Consider the following 25,394-nt stretch of genomic DNA (forward strand, 5'->3'; position numbering starts at 1 on the left):
AAAATACAAATATACAAATACTTTAGTGCAATAAAATACAAATGATTAAATATTTATACATAAAGCTAGATAACACGAATGAAGTGATATTTGATTGAATGTACCACATAATAGATACTGATAAAGTAAGACATTGATTAACTATGCATACAGAATGATATAAACACATACACAGATCACGATACATTATTACTGTGTGCAATATATTGCGCTATTACTTTACATTAGGGTACAAAAGTATAGTACAAATTATGTATATACAGTTACCAACAATACTCAGCACTGGAATATACAACTAAAACATTCTTGCTTTAGATAGTGGTCTTAAGGAATACTTATTAAACTTAAAGGAAGAATACCATATTGTTATGTGCATACGGATTCGTAATAAATTGAATGCACACAGAACCGATGATAGCTTGATGACATTTATTTTTCCAAAAACACTTTACAGTTCTGCAACTTTTCACAGAAAAGAACTCGTACAGCTCTTCTCAGTATAACACAGCACAATCACACTGACAGTACACTTTGAATGTTAAACACAACGCAGTGTAAAACGCATCTAAAAGCGCAGCTAGCTAGGGGATCTTTCTGAATACTCTGAACTCAACTGAAAACTGATACTTTCTCTCTGGTCTTACAGAGTTTTCCCCGTCCACCGAGAAACTTCACGTACCTTAGATTTCTCGAAATTGCTGGAAGCATACATAGATGCAGGCGTTTATTATTACCTAATTCGATTTATATTAGCTCTAAAGTTAAATGAAAAGAGGAGGTACTTAGCCAGATTCAAACAGCCAACTGAATTTGCATTTAAGCGTCTGTGGTAATTTCAGGCTCAGCTGCAAAGACCTCCAGCTGCTCCATGAAATTTGAATACCATGTGGTAGTTTCTATTCTGATGAATAAGTCTGTTTAAGTAAAATTGATTGATTTTATGTAATAAGAAGTCATAGTACGTAGGAAACAACATCAGGTCAACACTAAACACCTACAACGGAGACTCGTCTACATGCATGGAACTTCAAATTCATTCTACAATTTGAAATTTCCTTATAAAATTTGTTTTTTTTACAGACTTTTCGTCTTCTATGCTTTAGTTGGTACACTGGAAAGAACAGCAACGGTAAAGATACCGATATACAATTTTACTGACCCTGAACTGAGATTTGCTAAGTGCGAGTCAATTTCAGCTCTAGAATTTCGCACTTCTAATAAATCTAAACTTTGCCATTCATTTAATACATTACAGTTTGAAAGGGAATTCGGTTTATATCTTTTTCTTATGATCATATGGTCCAGCAGAGCCATATGGTGATGGAAAAAACTAATTTTCGATTCGGTAATATACTTGTCCACACTACCAGTACTATAATAATTGTCCACGTTGAGGATGACCCGAATCTTAGGCCCAATCCAATTTTTGCAGATTTTCATTACTATTCAAAGAGAAGAATCGGACGATATTCATTTGTACAATCATTAGGTTATCATGATACAGGAAACATGAAATATGTGCAGTGCCCTCCTCGGGATTCGAGTTTCGGACTTCCCGATTACGCTTGGACGTGCTTCCAGTTATACCATGAAGGCACGCGGAAAGGAAAGAGAAAATACCTAATAGATTCTAGAAAAATATATAAGAATTACTACAAAAATTTACACTTTTCCATGTCCTTCTGGTTAAACATACATTAAAATTTCAATTCATGTTTTCTTATATGTTTATTGGAATACTTCTTTAGCTTTTAACCTCATTCTTTTGCGGTGAATCAAACTGCTTGTGAATGAAACATTTCTCTTAAAATCATTCACAACGAATTATTGAAGAGGCTAAATTGATAAGGCGTAAGGATGTGAAAGTAAATTTTAGAATTATAAAAGAGAGAAACTGATATATTTGTATATGCAAAATACTTCAAAATTTTTTTTTTTTTTTTTTTTTTTTTTTTTATATATTCATGACTTTTTGCTCAGGTTTCAGCATTCTCGCAAGAGTGGGCGGACAAACTTGCGAGGGAAGATCGAATGTACCACAGTCATAACCCAAAATATGGAGAAAATTTATTTGTCACTTATATGAGCGACAACTCCCGTCCTATGGCTAAAGGTAAATTAGTTTTCTTTAAACTTTCAATAAGTACATATTGTTATGTAAGTTGTTTCACTTGTAAGGAAGTCCCAAGTTATATCCTTTGTTACAGATGTAATACCTAAGGCAAGCAAATGTAATTGTGGCAGTACGTGCTTTGAGAAGTTCCCAATATATCACTTTACAATAAACGATTAATGTAATCTTCCTTCTTACAGGACCTTGGTACAGAAACTGTATCTTCACGGACGTTTCAATGAGCTGTGTGCGACTGATACCAATTGCTACGAAAGTTTTCTGTGGAATGAACGTGGTTCCATCGACATGAAATTTACCGCGCCGTAACTCGAATCATTCAATAAATTAAAAAATGAATTAAATTACTAAGAAATGGTAATATTGAAATACACCTCTATATTCATTATCGTTTCAGAAAAAAAGAAGGACTTCAGAGTTTTCAACTCCAAATCACTCTAGATCTCAGTTCACTAAACTTCTTCTTAAGGAGAATGGTTAACTAAGTGATTACGCAAAACATGGCTTGGCTGTCCGTTTTAGAAATATACGTCGTTTAAATCTTTCCGAAAGAAGTGGCTCATATTCACTTTAAACTGCGTATGTTGGGTTCACTGATAGGCTATTTACAGAGCGTGAAGAGAAAGATTTACGCCCTTGATGATAATTGTTTTTGGAATCGACAAGTCAAAAATTTGGAAAATATTTAATAAACCTTTGCTGGCTCTCCGAAAAAGCAAAAATAAGTCTTTATACATTCATTTATTTAAAACAAATATTATCTAGTCATGCATAACATTATGCATTACATTTACAAAATGTTTCTAAAAATAAAAATAATTAAAAATGATTTTTTCTCAAGAAAGAAGCTGCAAAGTTAATCAAAGAATTCAGGAAAACAAGCACTGGGTTGAACTGATACAAAGCGAATATTTGTTATTGGCTGCTGGTGAACGCTGGCATGTCACATTCAAATAATTGAGATCTCTTGCAAACAAAGAGTATTAGTTTGCCAAAGAACGTACTGCACTGGATTGCCAATGATCTATACTTGTAGAACGTAGAATCTGCAACTTCCTTCTCCCAGGCATAAAGCACTGGCAACAAATTTATGTTCCATGTCTTTAGAAAGTAACCTCCACATTCAACATGTATAGTGAAGTGAGCAGATTACTATCTTCGAATAAAGAAATCTTCTTATATTGTGGCATTAGACTCTAATTCTAACCAGTCTTGATATGTATTTTAGTAAATTGATTCTAATAAGTAACTATAGTAAGATAACAGAGTTTCTAAGGTGCATACCTTACATATTATATATGCAGTGAACAATAATTTGGAGATTTCTTAAAGTGAAACACGCTGTATGAATCGTATGATGTAATTATAATATACAGTAAAGAATTAGTGGCAAAATGAATGTGTAAAAATATTGCAAGTAAATGTTTAACTGCTAACAGCTATGAATATTTAAATCATACTATAACAAAATTAAAGATTACTGACGAAATTAAATATTATCAATAAAAAACGTATTTTTTAACGAATAAAGACGACAACTAAAACCGATGAATTTTTCAGTAATAATATAACAAGAATTCAAAATTTCCAACTAGAAATAAAGATTATTATGAAAAATATTTATGAAAATATGAAAGACAAAGTTTGGTTACTAATATTTCCATGTTTTCCGAAAAATTCATAAATGGTTGTAATCAAATATTGTACAATATTACACCAATAAAATCAGCAGTAATATTAAAAATTCCCACACAGTTTGCAACAAAGAATTAAACTTATAATAATCTATTTAGAAACGTAAATCTTCTCCTGTGTCTAATGCACGCAATATTTACAGCACTTTCACCTTTGCATTTAGAACTTCAGAAAATAATTATTATTAAAATTTTGGAAATAGCTTAACCTTTCGACTATTAACTATTGTCGCTACTGTAAAGAACCATAACCGAATTTTATGGTGTAAAAAGTTTCTGCATTCTAATTTCAGAAGACTTTCGCTTTTTATCATTCTTTAATTGAATTTTATGGTGTGAAAAGTTGCTGCATTCTCGTGTCAGAAGAATCATGCTTTGCTAATGCATACCTTTCGACTCCATAATTCATGCAAAATCCATTTCCCCGTTCTGCGAATACACATATAGTGGAAAAAACTTCATTTCTCCAGCCTAGGAACAGTTAAGAAAAGATAACTAACAAATTTGCTTGAAAACCGAAGTCAAAAGATGCTGATAGCATACTCATAGCGGCCGAGCGTTCCTGATCGCTAGTAATTCGAACAGGTTAGCTGCATAGGAGTTTACCTGTAACGTAGATATGAGCAGCTTTTCTTTAAAAAAGGTTCTTCACGGCATACCTCTCTTTGGAGAATAGCCTTGTGTGCGTCACCATAATAATAATAATAATAAAGATACTTATAAATGTTAAAACATTTATAAATTTAATGCTGGCGTTAATGTTAACGCAACTGATAATAAGCAACAAGACGAAATTTTAACACTGATAACAAGGAACAAGAATAGCTGTAATTAAAGCAAATTATCAGGTCTCGAGGATTAAATGAAACCTTCTTCATTAGCTGCTTTTCGTTTATTTTTCAGTAAATAGATATCGCTAATGGTTTCATTTCGTAACTATTTAGTTAGCAAAATCTTGAAGTTTCCTCTTTTACTCTTACGTGGGCTTCTGTGGCCCCCCCCCAATCATCTTCACTTTTACAGCTGACGAAGAAGGTTCCATTTAAACTTCAAAACTATATTCCTGAAAACAAATTGCGCTGCTTATTACTACTGCTTTTACATTTAGATATTAATTTTTAAAACATCGAAGATATGAAATTTATAAAAAGATCATCCCGTACACCTTTAAAACTGCAGTCGGAAGGTGCTTGAAAATTTCAGAATATTAAAAAAATTATTCGAATGGAAGCATGCTTTTGAACAAATGCATCCACAATTTTGTTCCATAACTACTAGACATAAAAACTGTTCACGGTGCTTTTTAATCTTGTTTTTGCTAAGGTTACAGAAATTACTCCTGTATAAAAATGGCCTTCGTAATTAGTAAGAAATTCTTATTGAATGCTGTCAAAATTAGGACGATTTATGAGATGATCGAAGGGCCATAAGCAAACCTGAACCATAGATCGTTAACTTCTAACACTGCAAAGAGCTACAAATGCAAATTAAAATTAGGATAAGTATACAAATTGGATATTACGTTACAGTAGTACTGTGTCTCTAGAACAGAGATCCCCAATCTTTTTGTACCTAACAGCACATTCTAGAATATCCGTTGAACGGCGGGCATCATTTACTTTTTCAAGGTGAATTTATAGTTGGATAGAGTTAATATATGTAGATAAAAAAAAAAGAGAGAGATCGGTCGTATTTCGCTTTGTGCTCTATCTGTGTTGGACGCAATTTCTATTTCATTAAAAATGAGAAAACTCTCGCATAGAATTTTACTGAAAGCTAAAACATTTTTATTGTGATCGCACAGCGGCGGGCATACCTTAAACAATCGGCGGGCGCCATGGTGCCAGAGAGCCATAGGATTGGAAACCCCTGCTCTAGAGCAAATGAGCTTCAAACTGTATTCCTCTTTTATTTCCAAGTAACTTTTCTAGGGTTTCTGAAAGTGAAAATCAATATTTAAAAGATTTTTGAATCTCTTGAGGAGCACAAAACTTAGCTATATAAAATAATTAAATATCCACCCTTATATTTCTATTTCTATTTTTACCTAAAACAGTATGAAATAAATTTTGTTTTTCTGAGTAAAATTGTAAAAAATAACTTTTCTTTGCACACTGGCCATAAAGGGCGAACAACAGTAATACATTTTCAGTGTTTCTTAATACATATTTTTCTGAAGACAGGTTCCTCGAACAAATTCTAGCTCTAGGGATTATACAAAAACATTGAATTTTAGCGACTCCAAGTAAAAGTATAATTTTAGGGATTCCATGAAAGAAATTATAGTTTTAGGGATTCCATGAAAGAAATTATAGTTTTAGGGATTCTACAAAGTAAAATATAATTTTACAGTTACCACGAAAGGAAATTACAGTTTTAAGGGGCTGGGAAAAGAAATTTTTAATTTTAGGGCTTCTTTGTGTCGACGATGTTTAAAGACTACTGCTATAGATTTTTCTTAGCCTACAGTCGTAGGTATTAATTTTCATCATTCGTTTGGTGTTTAACAAAAGAGGCGGGGAAAGAAAAGTAAATTTTTGTAAATTGCTATTGCTATTTACTAAATAAGCATATGATTTAAAATTTTCAGGAACTGAAGTGGTAGATTCGTGGTATTCAGAGCATGTATTTTATCCCTACAGTGGACAGGTTACGAGAGAAATAGTCATGAAAGCAGGTATGTTGAATAAAGTATTTAATCATTAAAAATTATGATTATTTTCATCTACTGCTTTCTTAAATAGTGTGAGTGTGATTATGGCAAAGCCTCGAGGGCTATCTGTCTAAGGGGAGGGATGCCTTCGTGGAGGACTTTTTAAGGAAAAGTGGCTCGTATACACGTTACACATGGGAAAAACCAGCTTTCTTAAATAGAAAAATATTTTAATGAACAGAGATTTACCTGAAAATGTAAAGGTTACTAAATTCTGCTGTATTTATTTTTCAAAAAGACTATGCAATGAAGTGGTTGCAGACACATAGTTTCGGCTTTAAAAAAAATCAAATAAGGTAAGCTTTCCGATTATGACTCTTTTGATTATGTGACATGTTTGAGAAAAAATACATGAAAATTAATTTTCTGTAAGCACCCCCATAATGAAAAAAACAACTGTTGTAAATTATAGCAAATACTATATACTTATTTGTGTGTAATTTATTAAAATGCTATTTACCTATTTATTCATTTATTATACATATCTTATTCAATATAATTTTCGATCTTACTCTGTTTATAAATGTTTATTTTGCATATCATGTTGCAGATCTTCTAATTCTAAATCGATCGACGTTTGAACTCTTAATATAGTTTAAGTTGAAATGTAAATACTGACAGGAACCATCCTACCGGATTTGGCGACAATGTTTACCATTAATTTTTGTCGCTAAGCTTCATTTTGCGATTTCTAGCCAACCTGGAGACTTTTAACACGCATTTTCGACGAGGCCCTAGGATATTTTTTTCTAAAGCTTTAAGAAATGCCTCCCTTTCAGGAATACCTATAACTACCGGCAGCGTTGGATCCATTAATCAGTCAGTCAGTTAGTTCAAACCAGCGACTGTTTTGCTACAATCTCGCTCAGTGATTACCCCCACCAGTAGCCGAGCGGCAAAGTCGCTGAACACTGGTGGTTCCAACCTGGTTCGATTCCAGGCGAACGGGCTGGTTTTCGTTGTTTTCCACATGTGTAACGTGTATACGAGCCAGTTTCCCTTGGAAAGTACTCCACGAAGGAAGCAGATAGCCCTAGTGTGCTTTTCCATTTTGAATTCTTAATAAACTCAAATTTATTTCAAATTTCAAATTTGAGTTCTTAATAAACTCAAATTCTCAGTGATTACTGCTTTCGATTTTACTCTGGGAGTAATTTTAGTGATCATCGCCTATTAAGGAGAATTCGCCTTGTCTCTATTATTTTTCTTGGAGTAGTTATAGCTGTTTATCTTACTATGAAATGTTATTTATTTCAATAAAGGTCCAGTTCCTTCCTTTTCTTCCGGTTTAGTCATTATTCGCTAAGAAATGATGACACTAAAAAATGAGAAGAATGTTTCTCACACCGACATAGTAAAACAAAACAAATATATATATATATATATATATATATATATATATATTTCTCATACAGTCAAATACATATATATATATATATATATGTATATATATATATATATACATATATATATATATATATATATATATATATATCAAATACATATATATATATATATATATATAGTCTCATACAATATATATATATATATATATATTTCTCATACAGTCAAAATTAATAAAAGTGTCCGTAATTAAAATTTGGGGATATTAGGTACCATAATTAAGTATGACAAACTTCCTAATATAAACACTTTTGCAGAACAAACGGTTTTAGCTTCTCTTCACATAAATATTAGCATTCGATATTTTATATTCCACGAAATTTAAGTTTCTTTCATTTTTAAAATCAAAATTTTCGCATTGGATGAAAGTGATTTGAGCCATATAATTTTTACAAATGTTCATGATCAGTTTTGTATATTACGGACTAAATGTATATTTTGCTTTCATTACGCATCTAAGAAACCGTGACAACTCTCCTACACTGTAACTTAAAAAGCAATAAGGTTCTTAAAATTTTTTAGACCGGTCTATGTTCGTTAAATAACATGTTTAATTTTTCATTAAGAACATTCCCCCTACGTTCAAAATGCAACTAATTGCTTGGTTTCAGATCCAGAGTTAGTCTAAATTCGGGTTTTCTCAACTTTGGACTTGTTTATGTATTAGTTATGTTCCATTCTAATTTTTGCTTTAAGATGAGAAATGTGCGATTCTTCCTTTCGCTTCAGCAAAAGGTATGATTACCAAAAAATTATAATTTCCTTACAATATTAGTGAAAATTTTGAAATATTATGATGAGGGAAACTTATACAAACAATAAAAAGGTTCATTTAAAAAGGTGGATCAGATTTTAAACCATTATATTGTGCTTTCCTAAATCCGTTCTGCGTAACGTATTTACGAGACAATTTCCCTTAGAAAACGTTCACAAAACCAATCTTCCCTTCAGGCAGATATCCCTGGAATGCTTTGCCATAATCAAATAAACCAAATCAAGCCTAAATCAATTCTATTAGACTTTACACTCGATCGTAGGGACAGGCGAAGTAATCTTGGACCATGTGCAAGAATTTTGCTTAGAAGTAATGACGCCACCGACTTTAACCTTTTGATTGTCATCAATGAGCTTAGTTAACATTTCAGGTACGCACCTCAGTGGGCGCAAACGAATAAACTTGCATTACAAATTTACGACTGATGGATATCGCGCATATTTGGAAAGAATTGCTTAATCTCGCAACCGCCGAAGGTTTAACCAAACAATTCGTATTGGTACGTTGGCCTATTTGGTAAAATTTCAATCTAACAATAATAAAACAGTTTAAAACATTATGAGAATTTACAGAATGTGACAAGGGGCACGGAGTGAGCAAATCTGATTGGCAAAATGCAGCTGATCGCCTTTTGCATACAAGATTACCACAAACTCTTTGTTTGTAATAAATAAATATATGTTTAAAAAATTCTCTGAAGATTACAATAAAACTCAAAGGGATAAAATGATGCATGCCTATGCGCATAATAACGTAAACAGGTATTATAGATGCCATGAAATTTCTTTGTATTGTCTCGTCAATCGCGAAAGTTAGCGATCATCGACCCATGAAAATTGGTGAAGCTCCCCATCTAACTTGCGCTAATCGTTTCTGCGGGATTCTGCATTTTGCGCTTAGTAAAAACACTTTCGTTGATTTCTACTATTTTATTACGTCCTCCGATTTTACTGGAAGCACTATTTAGAATTCTGTGAGTACAAGCTTCTCGTAGGTAATTGTTCCAATCTATTAGTGCTTTGTAAGCCTTATTCAGCTGACCAAATCGTCTCCATTAATACATACTGTTTTGATGGTAGGGCTCCATCAAAACAGTATGTATTAAAAAATTTTTGGTACTTTTCCGTTTTGCCGGCGCAAGCGATATTATCGCCAATAATGGTACAATTGATGCCAAACGGTATATCCTCGCTGGTAACCTTTTACGCCTCATTTTCAAAACCATTCGCAGCCATTTCTTATCAGATTGATTGTTTCTTTCAATACTAGCATACAATTACATAGAATGTTTGCCAGATAGTTCCACTTTTATGCCCTAAGGCCATTCGCATTAATTAAGTAAATTAGGATGCAATCACACCGCTCACCCGAAGGCGAAAATATAGAAAAGGCAAAGGGTTAAATTCATCAATTCTTAATGAGAATGCACTAAAGAAGTAAGGCACTGCGGTTTTACATAATTTCAGAGTAAGCTATTCATACGAATAGAAATAATTCTTGCATTTAAACTTGTAAACTAAGATTTAACTTGAAATTAATGTAAATAATTACTGAAAGAATTAGATTTTTGTAGCGTAGTTTACGTTGGATGATATCACTTGGAGTCATGTGATACGAACCGCCGACTTAGGATGTTGAACCATGAAAGCATAGTAAATTCTTAAATTAATGTCTTGTCACAAATTTATTGGCTTTTTACAAAATTTTAAACGCTATTAAAATGTTTATGCCTTCAAAATAAAAAATTCTTAGAATTAACATTTTTTATGTGTGTACTGCATTTTGTCATCTATAAAGTCTGCTTGGCGAGATTTGCGCCGGTGAAACGAAAAAGTACCTACTTTTCTGCTTGCTGTTTCTATAAAAGGAAGGTTTCGAATTTTAATCTTTTTTTTTTTTTTTTTTTTTTTTTTTTTTTTTTTGACAAAATGCAAGGGAAGAAGTAGCGGTACTTACGTATTAACACAACCAGGCCAAAATTCCAAAATTCGCATAAATCGCCAAATTTGGCGACCCTACTTACGGCAACCCTACGTGTTATACGTAGTCTTTCGTAAAGAAATTATTATAAATAAAAATAACACTGGGCGTGTACTATCACAGCAATGGGTTTTCGGCGGAATTTGCCGAGAAAAGAAAGAGACTTTTTTGGTTACTGTACCTAACAGAAGCGCCGTTACCCTCATGTAAAAAATTTGCGAAAATATGAAAGAAGGAAGCATCATTTATTCAGATTGCTGGAAAGGATACAATACAAGTGAGTTCGAAAATGCTGGATTTCTGCATGGAACTGTTAATCACAAATATAACTTTGTGGATCCCAACACGGCGTTCACACACAACATGTAGAGCGCATGTGGGGCTCAGCCAAATGGACAACAAAAAACAGAGAGGAACAGCCCGTCATCATCTTGACTCATACCTTATCGAATTTATATGACGCGAAGCTCAAGCTGTTAATGGCGAAGACGGTTTTCAATCAGTGCTAAAAGCAATAGCCAAAAGATTTCCGCCGAAAAAACAATTCTGCAACTTATTCAAATTCGAAACCGGAAGGGTTTAATTGCTATTTTATATTTTAAAACAAAATAATATAAAAACTGTATTAAAAATTATCTGTAATTAATAAATGTACATTTTCTTTCTATTCATACTTTTTTACTCAAACTTACAAATCGCGCCAACCTGGTTGCGATAATACGTAAGTACCAAAGTAGCAATAACAATTAATTTGGTACTTACGTATCATCGCAATTACCTTAGTAGAAGCTCCAAATATTCAGAATGGGCCAAACTGTGGCAACCTTGCGCACAAGCATTCTTCCGGCAACTATGCTCATAACAATCGTTTCAGTCAAGCAAAGCCCCCATTTTCGTACGCGGTTTTGTTGCTGTTGTTACTGTATTCCTAGTCTAAACGGTTTATAAGCAAATCATGACATTTTTTGCCTCAGTTTAAAAGTACGAGATTGTAAAATTTGCCATCACTGGAAGAAACTGCTGTTAAATTTCTGCGATACTACAGAATTTTGCTGAAAACTTTTAAAAGGGAACACGAAGAAATGCATTTCATAGGTAGTCGCTGTTGCCAAGGATTGTACGAATTCGAGTCTCCGCTATTCTCTGACGTTTTTTCAAGCGAAAATAGATCTCTGTGTACCTCGAGAGAAGAATAACTTCAAAAAAATTAAAGAAATAGTTTAAAAGAATGTAAATGTTTTATTTTTAAATGTATCGCTTAATTCTTTATTTAATAATTAAAATTTGTACTTTAAATTGCTAACGTATGTTTTCTTTTCATGTGTTAATGATGTTTACCGACTTACGATAAATATTGATTTTTTAGGAATATCTCTAAAAAAAAAGGCGCGAAAACCAACAACTTATTCCCGATAAGTAGCTTATAAGGTATTTCTGCCGCCTTCCTAGCGTGCCTGCGTAGTGTGGTGTTTTGCAAGCTGAGCCGGTATTCCAAAGGTCCGTGGTTCGATTCCCGGTGAAGGCGTTGCTAAATTTTCATCTTTTTTGCTTCCAAAATATCCTAATGTCTCTACAATGGCGCCCGAACTAAAAGGTGGTGGATGATGATTCTCCTCACCCAGGATTTGGCGAGTATATAAGGTATTTCTCCCGCCTTCGTAGTGTGGTGGTCTGCACGCTGGGCTGGTATTCCGTGGTCCGATTCCCGGCGAAGGCGTTGCTAATTTTTATCTCTCCTGCTTCCAAAAAAATCCTAATGTCTCTACAAGCTTTTTCCGTTTCATCTGTAAAAAATCGCCAGATTGCGCCAAGGTAGTTGCATTAATACATAAGTATCGTTAATTTACATTCCTTGTTCATAAAAAAAAAATTTTCAAGAACTTGACTGATCGAGAATCAATTAAGGTTACATTAAACGAAAGCGAGATGTTATAAATGCCTTATTACGTCAGGGTTATTCATAATTAACACTAAATCGCGCTGCTTGGCGACAGTTCACAATTGACAGTATCATACGTAAAATACATGTAAACATTCTTAAAGCTGTAAATTATAATTTTACGTAATCTCATATAAGTTAGATTTTGTTTACTTGCTTGAGTGAAATTTTGAAATAAGTTTTTTGACCCACTTCTATCGAACCCATTTTCCTTCATTTTTGCTCATATATGTATTTGCTGTAAATTTACAATTCACAAAGATTTTTCTCAACGTTTTATGTAGAACATCTCTTACATAAGATTGAAGCATTTTTTGTAAATTTTTCACATTCTTGTTTAACGATGAATTGCGGAATTACGATCTTTACACAGTCGGAGAGAACGGGAAAATAATCAGTAATTTTCAGTTAACGTAATTCCGCGCGAAAGCATCAATGTGATAATCTAATTACTTCACCTTACGATCAGTTATAGAATGACATCATTAGTAATAAGAGGGAATAATGAAGACTACTGCCTGTTGATATTTTCAATTACTTTTTTGTTAAAGTGCTGATTAAAAAATAATGAAAAAAAAAAAAAAAAAGAAAAAAAGAAAAAAATTAAGAGGAAGAAAAGAAAAGGAAATCGATATGGATTATGCGATTTGACCATTGCCGGATGACACAGATGCGCTACTAAATTTTTCGAAACAATGATATCATTCATATTGAGAATTTTCGTGTTTCATATTCATATTTGTTTTGGAAAGTTACGAAGTAAAATTATATTGGTGCATGCATACGAGTTCGTATTAGATTTGTCAGGAGATGTATATCTCTTCACATGTTTCGGGAACATACTGTATCCTGAATAAGAACAGTTAATTTACTGCAGTTCTATTCCAGATTGTGTGGATTAGACGACACAAGCGAAACCCTTTATTTTCTATACTTTACGGGTACTTCCGAACTTCGGGATACAGAGACCAACCACTTGTGGTCTGAACGCAAGAATGTAAAACTACTAACTAAAACTCTAACTAAAAGCTAACTTTGAATTAGTACACAAATGCCTAGCATTAAGACTGGCCTTTAGTGAAAAGGGTACGTATGTAGTACGCCGAGCTGCTGAAACTACAACACGTTTTCAAATATCAAGAGGGGCCCACCAGCGGCCGAGCGGTAAAGTCGCTGAACACTGGTAGTTCGGTCCGAGGTTCGAATCCCGCGAACGGGCTGGCTGCATGGGCGTTTTCGTGGTTTTCCCCATGTGTAACGTGTATACGAGCCAGTTTCCCTTAGAAAGTCCTCCACGAAAGGCATCCCTCCTCTTATGCAGATAGCCCTAGTGTGCTTTGCCATAATTAAATACACCAAATATCAAGAGGGCTAAACCTCTGGCCTTAAAGGCAAACAGCAACCGAGTGAAAACTCGTAAAAACTGCAGTGGCAAGCAGCTTGCTTCCTAAATCTTCTCTCTCTAACTCTTGGCAAAAAGCCACTAACTCGGGCGTTAGCAAGACAATTTGCATACACAAGTTAAGGCATTTAATTCTGGCCGGAAGTAGAAAATAAGAAGTGATAGTACAGTTTTAAAATAAAATAAACGTTAGTAAACTTCGGATCCTTACAGATTGAATGCACACCGAACCGACAATTGCTTCATAAAATTTATTTTAACCAAAGGAACACTTTACAGTTCTGGAACTTTCCAGAAAACTACTCACACAGTTCTTCTCAGTGTCACAGAACAAAATCAGTAATTACACTTCAAGTAAGAATGTTAAACATAACGCAATGAAAGAGCATCTAAATAGCGAATCTCACACGGAGGTATTTTAATACTCCGCAACTGAGAGCTAATGTTCTCTCCGGCCACCGAGCATTATACAGTATTTTCCATTTCTAGAAATTATTGGAATGCATATACAGACAGACAAAGTAATTACATATAAGGGCCGGATGCGCTTACATTTACATATAGGAATCAATTATAATCAATTGGTTACAGAGGAACAGAACCGAACTGTCGCCAAGCTTGCGACTTTTGGCAATTTCTTGTTCAATTTGGCGACAAAAATTAGTCGCCAAAATTATTGCCGATTTGGTGATATCTCGCCAATTTAGAGAGATAGGCATTTATCTCAATGTTAATTAGACTTTTTTCTGTTATCTTATTCTTAAAGCAGAGGTTCGACTCTGCTGGATTCTCTTCAGATTTTTTATTTTATTTTTATTATCTTTATTTTACAAATTATTTTTCATTTTACAGATTTTACCGACTCTTAAGGTTTTTCATTCTGCACTATACAAAAGATACTACAGTTTTAAACATAACTTCGCTAAAATTATTTACATATATACAAAAATTAGTAATACTATTTTCTACTACAGCGAAAGATCGTATTCCAAGAAGGAAGGTTAACAGAATGCTGGGTCAAAGATCCGAACATTCATTTTCTGATAGCTATTCGATTTATCTACTACTAATGGAAATAATTACATGTGCCTATAGTATTTGTAAATTTCTATATTTGCGATTGAATTTTGCATTTTATTGTTTTTAATAAAATAGCCATTCTTTTTATGAAGGTGAATTTATATCGTTAGAATTTGTCATTCCCATCTGGATTACGTGACAATATTTACATCTGACGTCAAACGGTCTGCCGTTAACTAAAAAAGTATAAAAAAATAATCGTTTACATTTCAGCCGGATACTTACTCTGTTATGTATACATTCTTAATTATACGGTTTTAGTTAAACGCGCTAATTTCCTTTATAATTTACTTATCACAACATTCTTATATGTTACTCTTTCCTTTATTAATAAAACTTCTGTAATTGAATCAGCTTATTCGGTTGCGTAAATATCAAAATTACAATAATAACGAGCTAGTTACCTTGGAAACTCTTTAATAAAGGCATCTCTCTTACTAGGCAGAGAGCCTTTGTGTGCTTTGCCATATTCAAATAACCTAACGTCTTACATGCCTTGACAGTGATGACGACAATATTGCCAACAAATTCTTTAAATTCTTTAAATTATTAGAAACAAATTCTTTCAACAAATTCTTTAAATTCTTAGAACAATATTGCCAACAAATTCTTTAAATTCTTTCTAGAGAAATATGTGAGCCATACATTATCATATAAAATTTTTATCTCATTAATTTTTATTCTACTTGATAAATAAATTGTCTTGTGATATTCTCGGTATATTAATGCTAATAGATAAAGCCTTTGGTAACTGAATGTAGAACTTTATTTATTCAAGGTCATTTCACTCAAGTCATATGGAGGAACAGCAAAGAAATGGGCATCGGGAAAGCTGTAAGCAGAAGAAACAGGATTTATGTAGTGGCCAACTACTATCCAGCAGGAAACGTTCTAAATAAGTTCACAGATAATGTTCCACGAAAGATGCATACCAGCTACGACAGCAGAAGATACTCCAGGAGAATATTTACAAGAACACTCGACTTTCAGCATCAAGTCTCATATCATAATTAGTATCTTATCATCAAGTTTGAATAATTTTATATATTCTAATATACGGGTTCCTTCACTAATTCTGGAGATAATATTTGATAAGACATAAATTACCACAGTTTCCGAATTAAAACTCATTTTGTGTTTAGATATAAAGCAAAAAGCTTGAATTTTTATCAAACAAAACCTGAAATATCTGTAGCTGAAACGTACTTTAGAGAACATTCTTAAAAACTGCTGTTATGCTTTAGTTGCGCATCTTCAGAATAATCCCTCACAGGAGACAAAAACTTGGTTTTACTTAATGTAATCAAAATATAGTGTAACTTACGATCCCCAATAGCGAACGCTACATCCTTATTCATTACTAAATACAATACTTCCTTTTTATATATCCATCAAATGTGCAGATGTTTCAAAGAGATTGCACAACTGAATGATTCGTCAGAGACTCAAGCTTCCAATCTAAGAAATGAAATGAATAATACAACTGGTTATAGACTGCAAATAAATTTGAGCATGGGCCACCATTTTATAAAAATATTCAAAATTGTGATTGCAACAAAGAAAATTCCAGTTAGTATGTCAGTTCTCACCCCATTAAAGGTCTTTTAAAATAATCTAGTTCTATAATATGCAGTATTGACCTAAATAAACTGTTATAATTTTATAATAAGCTATTTTTACCTAACATGAAAAGGGCAGAGTTATCAGTTAAAAAAGACATATCTAAATTACACTGGATATAACATTTGAAATTTTAACATTTCAATAAATGGGAAAATGAAATGAAACCTATGCTCCTACCTAATGTTTGTCTTAAAGAAAATTATCATAGAAATTTGCATTAGAATATTTACGCACATAGCTGACGTTAGCAATGTTAATAATATTGTAACGTAAGTACGGGTTCGTAATGCATTGAATGCATACACAACCGATGAAAGCTTGATGAAATTTTATTAATAAACCCCTTACCATTCTGGAACTTTTCACAGAAAACTACTCGTACAGCTCTTTTAAAGTATGACAGGACACAGTCAGTCGTTACCACTTCAGACTACTAAAAACGTTGAAAACAAGACAGTGTAAAGCAGATCAAAAAGCAAAAAACCCGTACGGTGATCTTTCAATAATCTGAAGTCAATGCTCTGAACTAAACTGAAAACTGATGTCCATATACAACTCATTCTCATATATAAATTTCCCTCGTCTGCCGAGAAATTTCCAGTACCTTCGATTTCTCAAAATTTTTGGAAGGAATACACAGTCGGACGAGTTACAGTTACATAGGGATCGAAACAAACGTTGCCAAATGAACGCCATTTTGGCGACTTCTGGCAATTTCTCGCCAAATTTGGCGTTACAAATTAATTGCCATAGCCATCGTCAGATTGCTGCTATCATGCCAATTTGGTAAGAGGGACATTTACCGCCTTGTAACCCTATTTTTCCGATGATGCTTCGCATTTTTAGGCCTTTCATGTTACATTATACAAGATACAGTAGAACTCCAATTATCGGAATCAATGCGAACTGGCTCCTATTCGGATAATCAAAAATTCGAAAAATTGGATTTTTCCGGAAGAAAAGTCTACGTACACTTTAATTAATTACTGTACGTTGAAAATTGGAGGAAAAAAAACTATTTTTTAAGAAAAAGAGGTTTCAATTAATTAAAATGAAAAAGGCAACACTTTTACATACATGTTATATAACGTACTGTACAGTACTTACAATTGCTGAAAGTCATTGCTTACTGAATATCTCGGTCAAAGTAGGCTGTTTGACTGTGTTCACCCATTTTCGGGCAGCCAAGTCAAAGAAAGTCTATGACAATGAGAAGTTGCATGTGGTCACACTCGAGCTGACACTCCATCCACTTCAACGCAGTTCCAAGGCTGTCAAACGCTTCACTAGTTGATGGTCCAGTGTCTGCTTCAACTTCGACATTAGGGTCATCATCTTCCTCAACATTTCTTCTCTCACACTCTCAATGAGTTCATCATCATTTAGAATTTGAAACTCAGAGTCACACACCATCCATTCTGCTGTATCCTCAGCACTAACTTCTGAACATCCAGGTATTTTAAAACGAATATTTCTTAATTCCTCAACTGACACATCATCCTCGTCTTCTCCTGTCTCTTCCTTTTCCTTTTCTTGAGCTTTTTTTCCTTTTTCTCCTTTTCCTTCTATTCTTCAGCTGATTCTGAAAAATTCTGAAAGCGATTCGGATAGTCGGAGTTCGGATAATTGGAGTTGTACTATACTACAATTCACGTATAATTTCACTAATATTATTTCCCTGTATACGAAATTCGTAACAGTTAATCTTTAGCAATACTCATGATTAATTCACAGTAATTCGGTTAGTTTTGAACTTATAAGTCTCCTCCCTTTTTAATAAAGGCGAGCACTAATTTAATTGAGAAAAGTAGTTTTATAATTGACATTTATTTCTCCGTTTGATCTTCATAAAATTTTAAGTTTCACATATTTTTATTAAAACGTATTGTGCGATTAAAATTATTATTAAAAGAAATATAATCTGAAAATCGAATCTTATTTATTTTTTAGTAAATTTAAGCTATAGATTAAACTTTATATATTTAGTCACTTATCTATTTTGAAACATCCTGCATATCTATACTTCTTAGAAAATGCTTTCTAAGGGGGAAAAATTATCTTATCGTTCTTGAAATAAATATATTTGCTGTACTTAATTTTAAAAAAAATATATAAAATACATTTGAAAAAGTTACAGTAATCATGCTTCATGAAGTTTTAGTTTTTTGTACATATCTCGTAGCAGTTCAATGAAATTCTGATTGGGAAATGTTGGAATACAATGATGATACATTTTTGGACCACCGTTATTTATTAATTTTTATAGTGTATACTTATTTTTCCATATGATATACCTCATAATTTTTTACCGCAAAGTTATTTTGCATATAATTTATATAATAGTATTTATTAATTGAGAGTTTTCTGTGGCCGATATGTTTTCTAATGCTGTATTTTTGCATGACTGTGCTGAATAGAGAAAAACAATTTTCCCGTTGTTTTTTTTTTTTTTTTTTTTTTCCTTCCATTGTGTTCACCAACAGTCTTAGAGGATCTGCGTGAATGTGAATGTAATGTGGGTAAAATTAAATAAAAGCCTCTAAATTGAGGTTTCTAGTTTAATTAGTTTGTTGTTGTTATATGTTAGAATTTATAAGCTACTCACACTGCCATGAGAAGATTTATGTTTGAATTGTATTCCGTTGTAATCGAAGAAATGTTTATATTCTAATAAATTACTTTGTTTGTTTTAGAGTTTGTTGCTATGTCTGGGAATTTTGTTATCCTTAGTGTCAGTAACACAGTTATAACACAAACTGCTGAATTGTTATATTTAGCTAGATAGTGAAAAAAAAAAAAAAACGGTTAATTTTGAATTTAGCAGCAAGTACTCCAAAAACTGAAACATGAAACTTACCGGTACATTATTCAGATTTATCCTACAGACGATAGAAGGCAACACGTATTAAGATCACCCACAATTTGTTCGAGGGACGTTCAATAACTTGTAGGTCTAAGATTGATGTTACACTTAAGGGATAATAAAACGTCGTGAAATCATACAGTAATGTCCGTTAATGTTAAAAATATCAAACATAATTCGGTTACTTTCTTTCTTTCTTTTCACTGACAGCGAGGCAGTCAATCCACTGGGGTTCAGTTAGCATTAAGTTAAGTTAAGCATATCGGCCATATATCCCCGCTGACGGAATTAACTTGGTCTACATAACACACTTTGGTGCATATTGTGCTCAAGACGAGTGCTGGGGGGCTGCAAACAAATGCTGGGTGAACCAGTGGTACAATGATGGAAGAAGGGTGAGGAGAACAATTTCACTTTCACATTTACAGAGTCATAGATAGATGGTTGCAACTTAAGTGCTGTCAATAGGTATCCACAACGTGAACAATAAATGAGTGTCGTGGATAGTCAAATACAGGTACAACTGGGTTATAATCAGCTGAAAAATGCATTATTTATGAATATGAGCAATTAACAGAGTGACTGATAAAACAGTAAAAATAATACATAAAGTAAGGCAAAATACATAATTCAAGGCTCACAATTCAAGGAAATAAATGCAAACAAAAAACGCTAACTTAAAATAACTACACGTACAGAAGATACGGGGGCTGTGCTGGTGACGAGAATGGCAGCTTAAAATGACTCCAGCCTGTATGAGATATTACGTGCATATGCGTTTCAATGCACAGCGATTTTCCGAAGTAGCTTCCGCCCATGCATGGATATGGCCCGCTACTGGCTGTCTAAGATGATGTTCTGCAATCTCTCTGCAAACGAACTCATAGTGGTCCGAATCTCCTGCCATCCCGCATGAGCACTGGTAATTTTCGCGTCGTCTAAGCGATGTAGTCATGAAGGAACTATGCCCTGTTAGAAACTGGGTAAAGTGAGGTGAGCCAGTTCTTTGAAGCCGACAGACTTTTAGGAAAAATCTGTAAACTCTTCTACCAGTAGTCTCTGTCTCCCACAGAAGTTGCCAATGCTTCAATAATTCTCTCTCGAGCTCGGCTTTTAAGAACGAGCTCGGGGAGGCACATCAAGAGTGCGAACGGGGGGGGTCAGTTGCTGTTCATTTGGTTGTCGCATCTGCAATTTCCTTACCCATTATTCCGGTGTGGTCAGGTACCCATTGGAGTTTAGACCTATGGTATTTTGGTGTATTTGTTAAGAGTTTTTGTATGGCCCTGACGAGTTAATTTTTTGCTGCATATGCCTTGGATTGCCTGAAGGCTAGAGGCTGATTCTGAATAAATACTGGAATAATTATTTTCCAGTGCATGGACAAGTGCAGTCTCAGTTCAGCCTGAAAAACTGAGTTGTGGTGACACAGCTTTCGTTCGCATGACTGAATTGTTTGACAAAATAAGGTATAACACCAATCAATACTCATGAAAAACACTATGCAATGCAAAGTAATACAGCTCTTACGCCACCATTAAATAGTGGACTTCCATGTACAGACAAGGGAGTGCGTCACTCAGCGATGATCAGTGACGATCCCAGACCAGGCAACAGTGTGAGTATGACTGAAATGAGAGAAATATGAGAAATATGTGATCTTTCCCGTTATAAGACAATACACGTTAAACAGTTTTCTGCAGTTACTTTGCCAGTTTGATGCTTCTGGCAAGGAAACATACTTTTGTCGCCAACTCATTCTGATTGTGGTAAAATAGTATTTCTAAGCATAAGAGCAACAGGGATTGGACAAAAGTACGGATATACCTCGTAAAATGCATGTTTGAAACGAAATGTTTATTCTTGCAAAAGCTGTTGTCGGCGCTGATGTGTTTGCTCACTTAAGGCCACACGTACAACATCCTCAATACGTTGCAAGTGTCATTCGTTATCGAGACAGTATTCTGTGCAGTTGTGAGTGCATCATGTCAGAGCTAAATGAATTCGAACTTGGGCAAATTCTTGCGGCTCGTATGGTCCCCAACGGTGATGCCGTAACCAAGACAGCTGTTTTAGTTTGTGTTTGGTGTTTCAAGAAACGCAGTATTTTAGATTATTTAGATATTTATTAGTGTAATATAGTAAGTTTTTTATCTTATAATACTAACTGGTGAATCCGTAACTAAATAAAAATTACTAATTAAAATTAAACTAACTAGCAAAACCTAAAGTAAACATAGAAAATATAAGAACTACCCAATGCAGCATTTATTTGTGATCGTATTTGTGTGGAAGAACTTTTGCATTGTGATTTTTCCTTAATTTCCGGGGCCATGCTCAGATAAACATCGGACAAATGATATATACAATACACAAGTGTAAACATAATATAAATTTCAAATTAATAAGAAATTTTATTAAGTATCAAAGGATTATATAGTTAATTTCACATTTTTTCTTATAAATTACCTATCTTTTTTATATTTAATTTAATTTAAATTTTTGGTACCAAATTTAAAATGTGACATACTTAGTTACTACTTAACACGAGAGCTATTAAGGAAATTGAAGAAAGGAATAATGCACATTTTTTTCATTTGTTTTAGAATGAGTTTAACATCAGAACAAAATATAATTCTACAAAACATTGCACTCTTAAATAGATAGAGCTTTCAGCCTAAATTTATGTTTCCGGAGTAAGGATAGAGGAGCAAGACGGAATTTCCAAAATGGAGCAATTAATGGAGCAATTAAAGTCTATTACAGATTTGAATTCGTAAATTACTATTCATCCTAATTTAATTGCAGTCTACTAATTAAAGAAAATGTCCTGCTATCACACAAAAGAGACAAAGCTGTGACTTATCTCATTTGCTGGAAATCTTGATGAGGAAAGAATCCATTATTCTTAGGCGCCACCATGAGACTCTTGGCTAGACCTAAATAAAGTATCACGTGGCCGCTCCGCATCGGAAGTCGAACAAAGGAATTAAGCAAGTCCTCTTTTCTTATCGAGGTCCCCACCAATATGTCGGTAATCCGGAAACTAACGTGCAGTCGATGTAAATCAGCTACAATATCTAGCGGCTGCTAGCTACTACCACCTCAAGGCTTGCATGCTTGGAAATACAACCCGTAAGTCATCGGGGAATACAGACCCATAATCTTTTCCAATGAATGACTACAGCGGCCTACTGCAGGGAAAAGTAAACTCCAGTCTTAACGACTTCTAATGGCTAGATTTTCCAGGAAAAAAATAGAAGTTCATCAAGGAGAAGAACAAAATTTTTAGGAGGTCTCCAAAGAATCTCAACATCCAGACAAGGCCAAGTAGTCCACCGTCCCCAGTCGCGGAATAATAGTTAACTCCTGACGAAGAGTTTAACGCAGTCGAGATCCAAGCAAATTCAGTTCCCCGAACTGCCAGTCTGTCTAACGGAAAGAGAGCATAATTGCCCCCTTTTTGACAACTGAAAGAAGAAAACTGCTTCATCTCAAGACAGCACAGCATAAAGTGTTTAGATACTTTTAAAATTCGTTCGTTATTTCTGTTGATTCTATTCTCCGAACTTCCAGTGAAACGCGCGGTCGGGTAGCATAATTGTCGCTACTGCTAGAAGAAAAAAAACCACTTCACCTAAGCTAGCACAGCACCAAAGTGACCCGTACCCAAAAATCCTCCCTCACGTAGATCACATCAATTTGCATCTCAGTGATATTCAATGCCCCAAACTTCTTCCTTTGGGGCAAGATGTTTGCAACCATACTGAGAAGTATGGAAGAGCTGAAGGAAGAAACCGGAGAGAAAACTGAGTGCATAACCCCAGATGCCCTTGATTGTGTCATGCAAAGTGTACATAATTCTTTTATGCAATGCAATGGGTTATTTGACCAACACAGTGTTTCACAAATAACTGTAGCAAATGCGCACAAACAACAGTAATAAAATGAACATGGCATATATGTAAATCAGAAAGTGTAGCAAAAGATTATATAAAATATTGAGTTTCATTATTAGAGCTGAGTATATTACTTTTAAAATGGGTAACGGAAAATTCCCCACTAGTATTTACTGCAAAAATTCTTAGCTTTTCACTAACAACAAATACATTTGCCTCAATACTATGTTGAAAGCTACTCATCATTTCTTGCTATACAAGGTGTGGACACCACATGATTTCCTTATACAACCTATCATACACATTTTTCATTTTAAATTTATTTCCACACATTATTCTAAGTTAATTAACCTATCTATCAAAGCAAATAGAAAATGACATCTAAAACTTTAAATCCTGAAATTCTGGTAAATTTTTCTTGTACGGAAGTAATTTTTTTACCGCTATTATACACATTTTTCATTTTAAACTTATTTCCACAAATTATTCTAACTTAATTAATCAATCTCTCAAAGCAAATTGAAAACGGCATCTAAAACTTTAAATTTTGAAACTAAATATCCAGTCAATTTTTGTTGCATGGAAGTAAATTTTTTCATAATGAGTACAAAACTTTCCCAGATTTAAGTACAGGAACCAGGCATTAAAAGTTAGATTTTGCTATTTGTCAATTTTTTTATTTTTTTTTTAATTTGGCATGGCCAAAACGTAAATATTTTCATCATTCAGAAACTTCTGTAACTGGAAACATATGACTATGACCCAATGATTGCAAAAATTAAGGCTGGGTAAGAACTGTGTGTGTGTGTCAGTATATTTAAGTCTGGTACTGCCGATTGCAATAAAAAAGGTAAATGTACTATTAGATATTACATCAGTCTTATAGAAAATTTAAACGTTCTATGCACTAATTGTTTTTGAGTTATGCAAGATACATACAAAAGTATGTATGCACAGACATCATGAAAAAATCCCTTTTGAATCCATTTTACAATCTGTTTTGTACACAAGGAATCCTTTATTCTGTCCATACGTACAGACAGTATGGAAAGAAATCATCTAAACGATATGGGGAACGATCAAAATAGATATTTCCGTTGAAATATGATACCCAAAATTTTTCACAATTACAATACTTCCTTTATTTCATACAAGGAATTAAAAAATATAAAAATATTAATATCCTTCTGTATAAAGTATACATTTTAATTTTCGGTTTTTGCAACCTTACTTAGAATGTGATGTTTACAGGCAACCCCTGCATATTCTAAAGCTTTACGACATATGGAAAAGTACAATAGTTAAAACTGATTCCACTTTCTGAGATTATATATCAGTAATCTTCAAAATCTATCCAATCAGCAGCCCATAATATTTTTAGTAAGGGTGCTAGAGCCCATATTGCTTCCATAAGTAAGTAAATGTTCCTGCATCTGGAAATACATCAGTGTTGCATTTGCTTTCTAAGGAAATTTAAAAAAGCATTATTGTTAACATTTCTTTTGTTATTCAAACAACAAAATCAAAAATGTGCTATTCAATTATTTTAGGTGTTTAGCTTTGCAATCAGCATACTTTTTTTTTTTTTTTTCAATTTTTGATTTTGAAATGCAAAAACTCTAAACGAATTGCATGAAAGCTTAAAGTTCCTATTCACAAAATACGATTTGAAGAAAAACACTGCTATATATGGAATTTCTTAATATCTTATATGCAATAAAATGATTATGAATAAATTTTTAATTTTTTTTTTCCTTTACCATAGCATTTTAAAATATTTTGATATGAAATCAATTTAGAAACTTGACCATGTGAGGAAAAAGGAACGCATGCAGAGACGTTTTCTGTAAAATTAATTAATGTGATTAAAATGTTCAAAAAGTAGTCAAAG

At 33.5% G+C, this 25,394-nt stretch overlaps 1 protein-coding gene across 2 annotated transcripts in view; it reads left to right on the plus strand.

The window, feature by feature from the left end:
- The window catches only part of LOC146997092 (Golgi-associated plant pathogenesis-related protein 1-like), a 31,891-nt gene extending 12,456 nt beyond the window's left edge, over positions 1-19,435 (plus strand). The window contains exons 3-5 of one of the 2 annotated variants that reach the window (XM_085816630.1): positions 1,981-2,113; positions 6,416-6,502; positions 15,897-19,435. In XM_085816630.1, the coding sequence (XP_085672756.1) occupies positions 1,981-2,113; positions 6,416-6,502; positions 15,897-16,132 (456 nt within the window). In that variant the 3' untranslated portion in view covers positions 16,133-19,435. The remainder of the gene's footprint in view (positions 1-1,980; positions 2,114-6,415; positions 6,503-15,896) is intronic. The other variant, XM_085816631.1, reaches the window with a different exon arrangement.
- Positions 19,436-25,394: the final 5,959 nt, after the last annotated feature.

This window comes from Stegodyphus dumicola, chromosome 5 (genome assembly GCF_044657685.1).
Source record: "Stegodyphus dumicola isolate Sdum_Otavi_A_Nest chromosome 5, ASM4465768v1".
In the NCBI taxonomy this organism is placed as follows: domain Eukaryota; kingdom Metazoa; phylum Arthropoda; class Arachnida; order Araneae; family Eresidae; genus Stegodyphus; species Stegodyphus dumicola.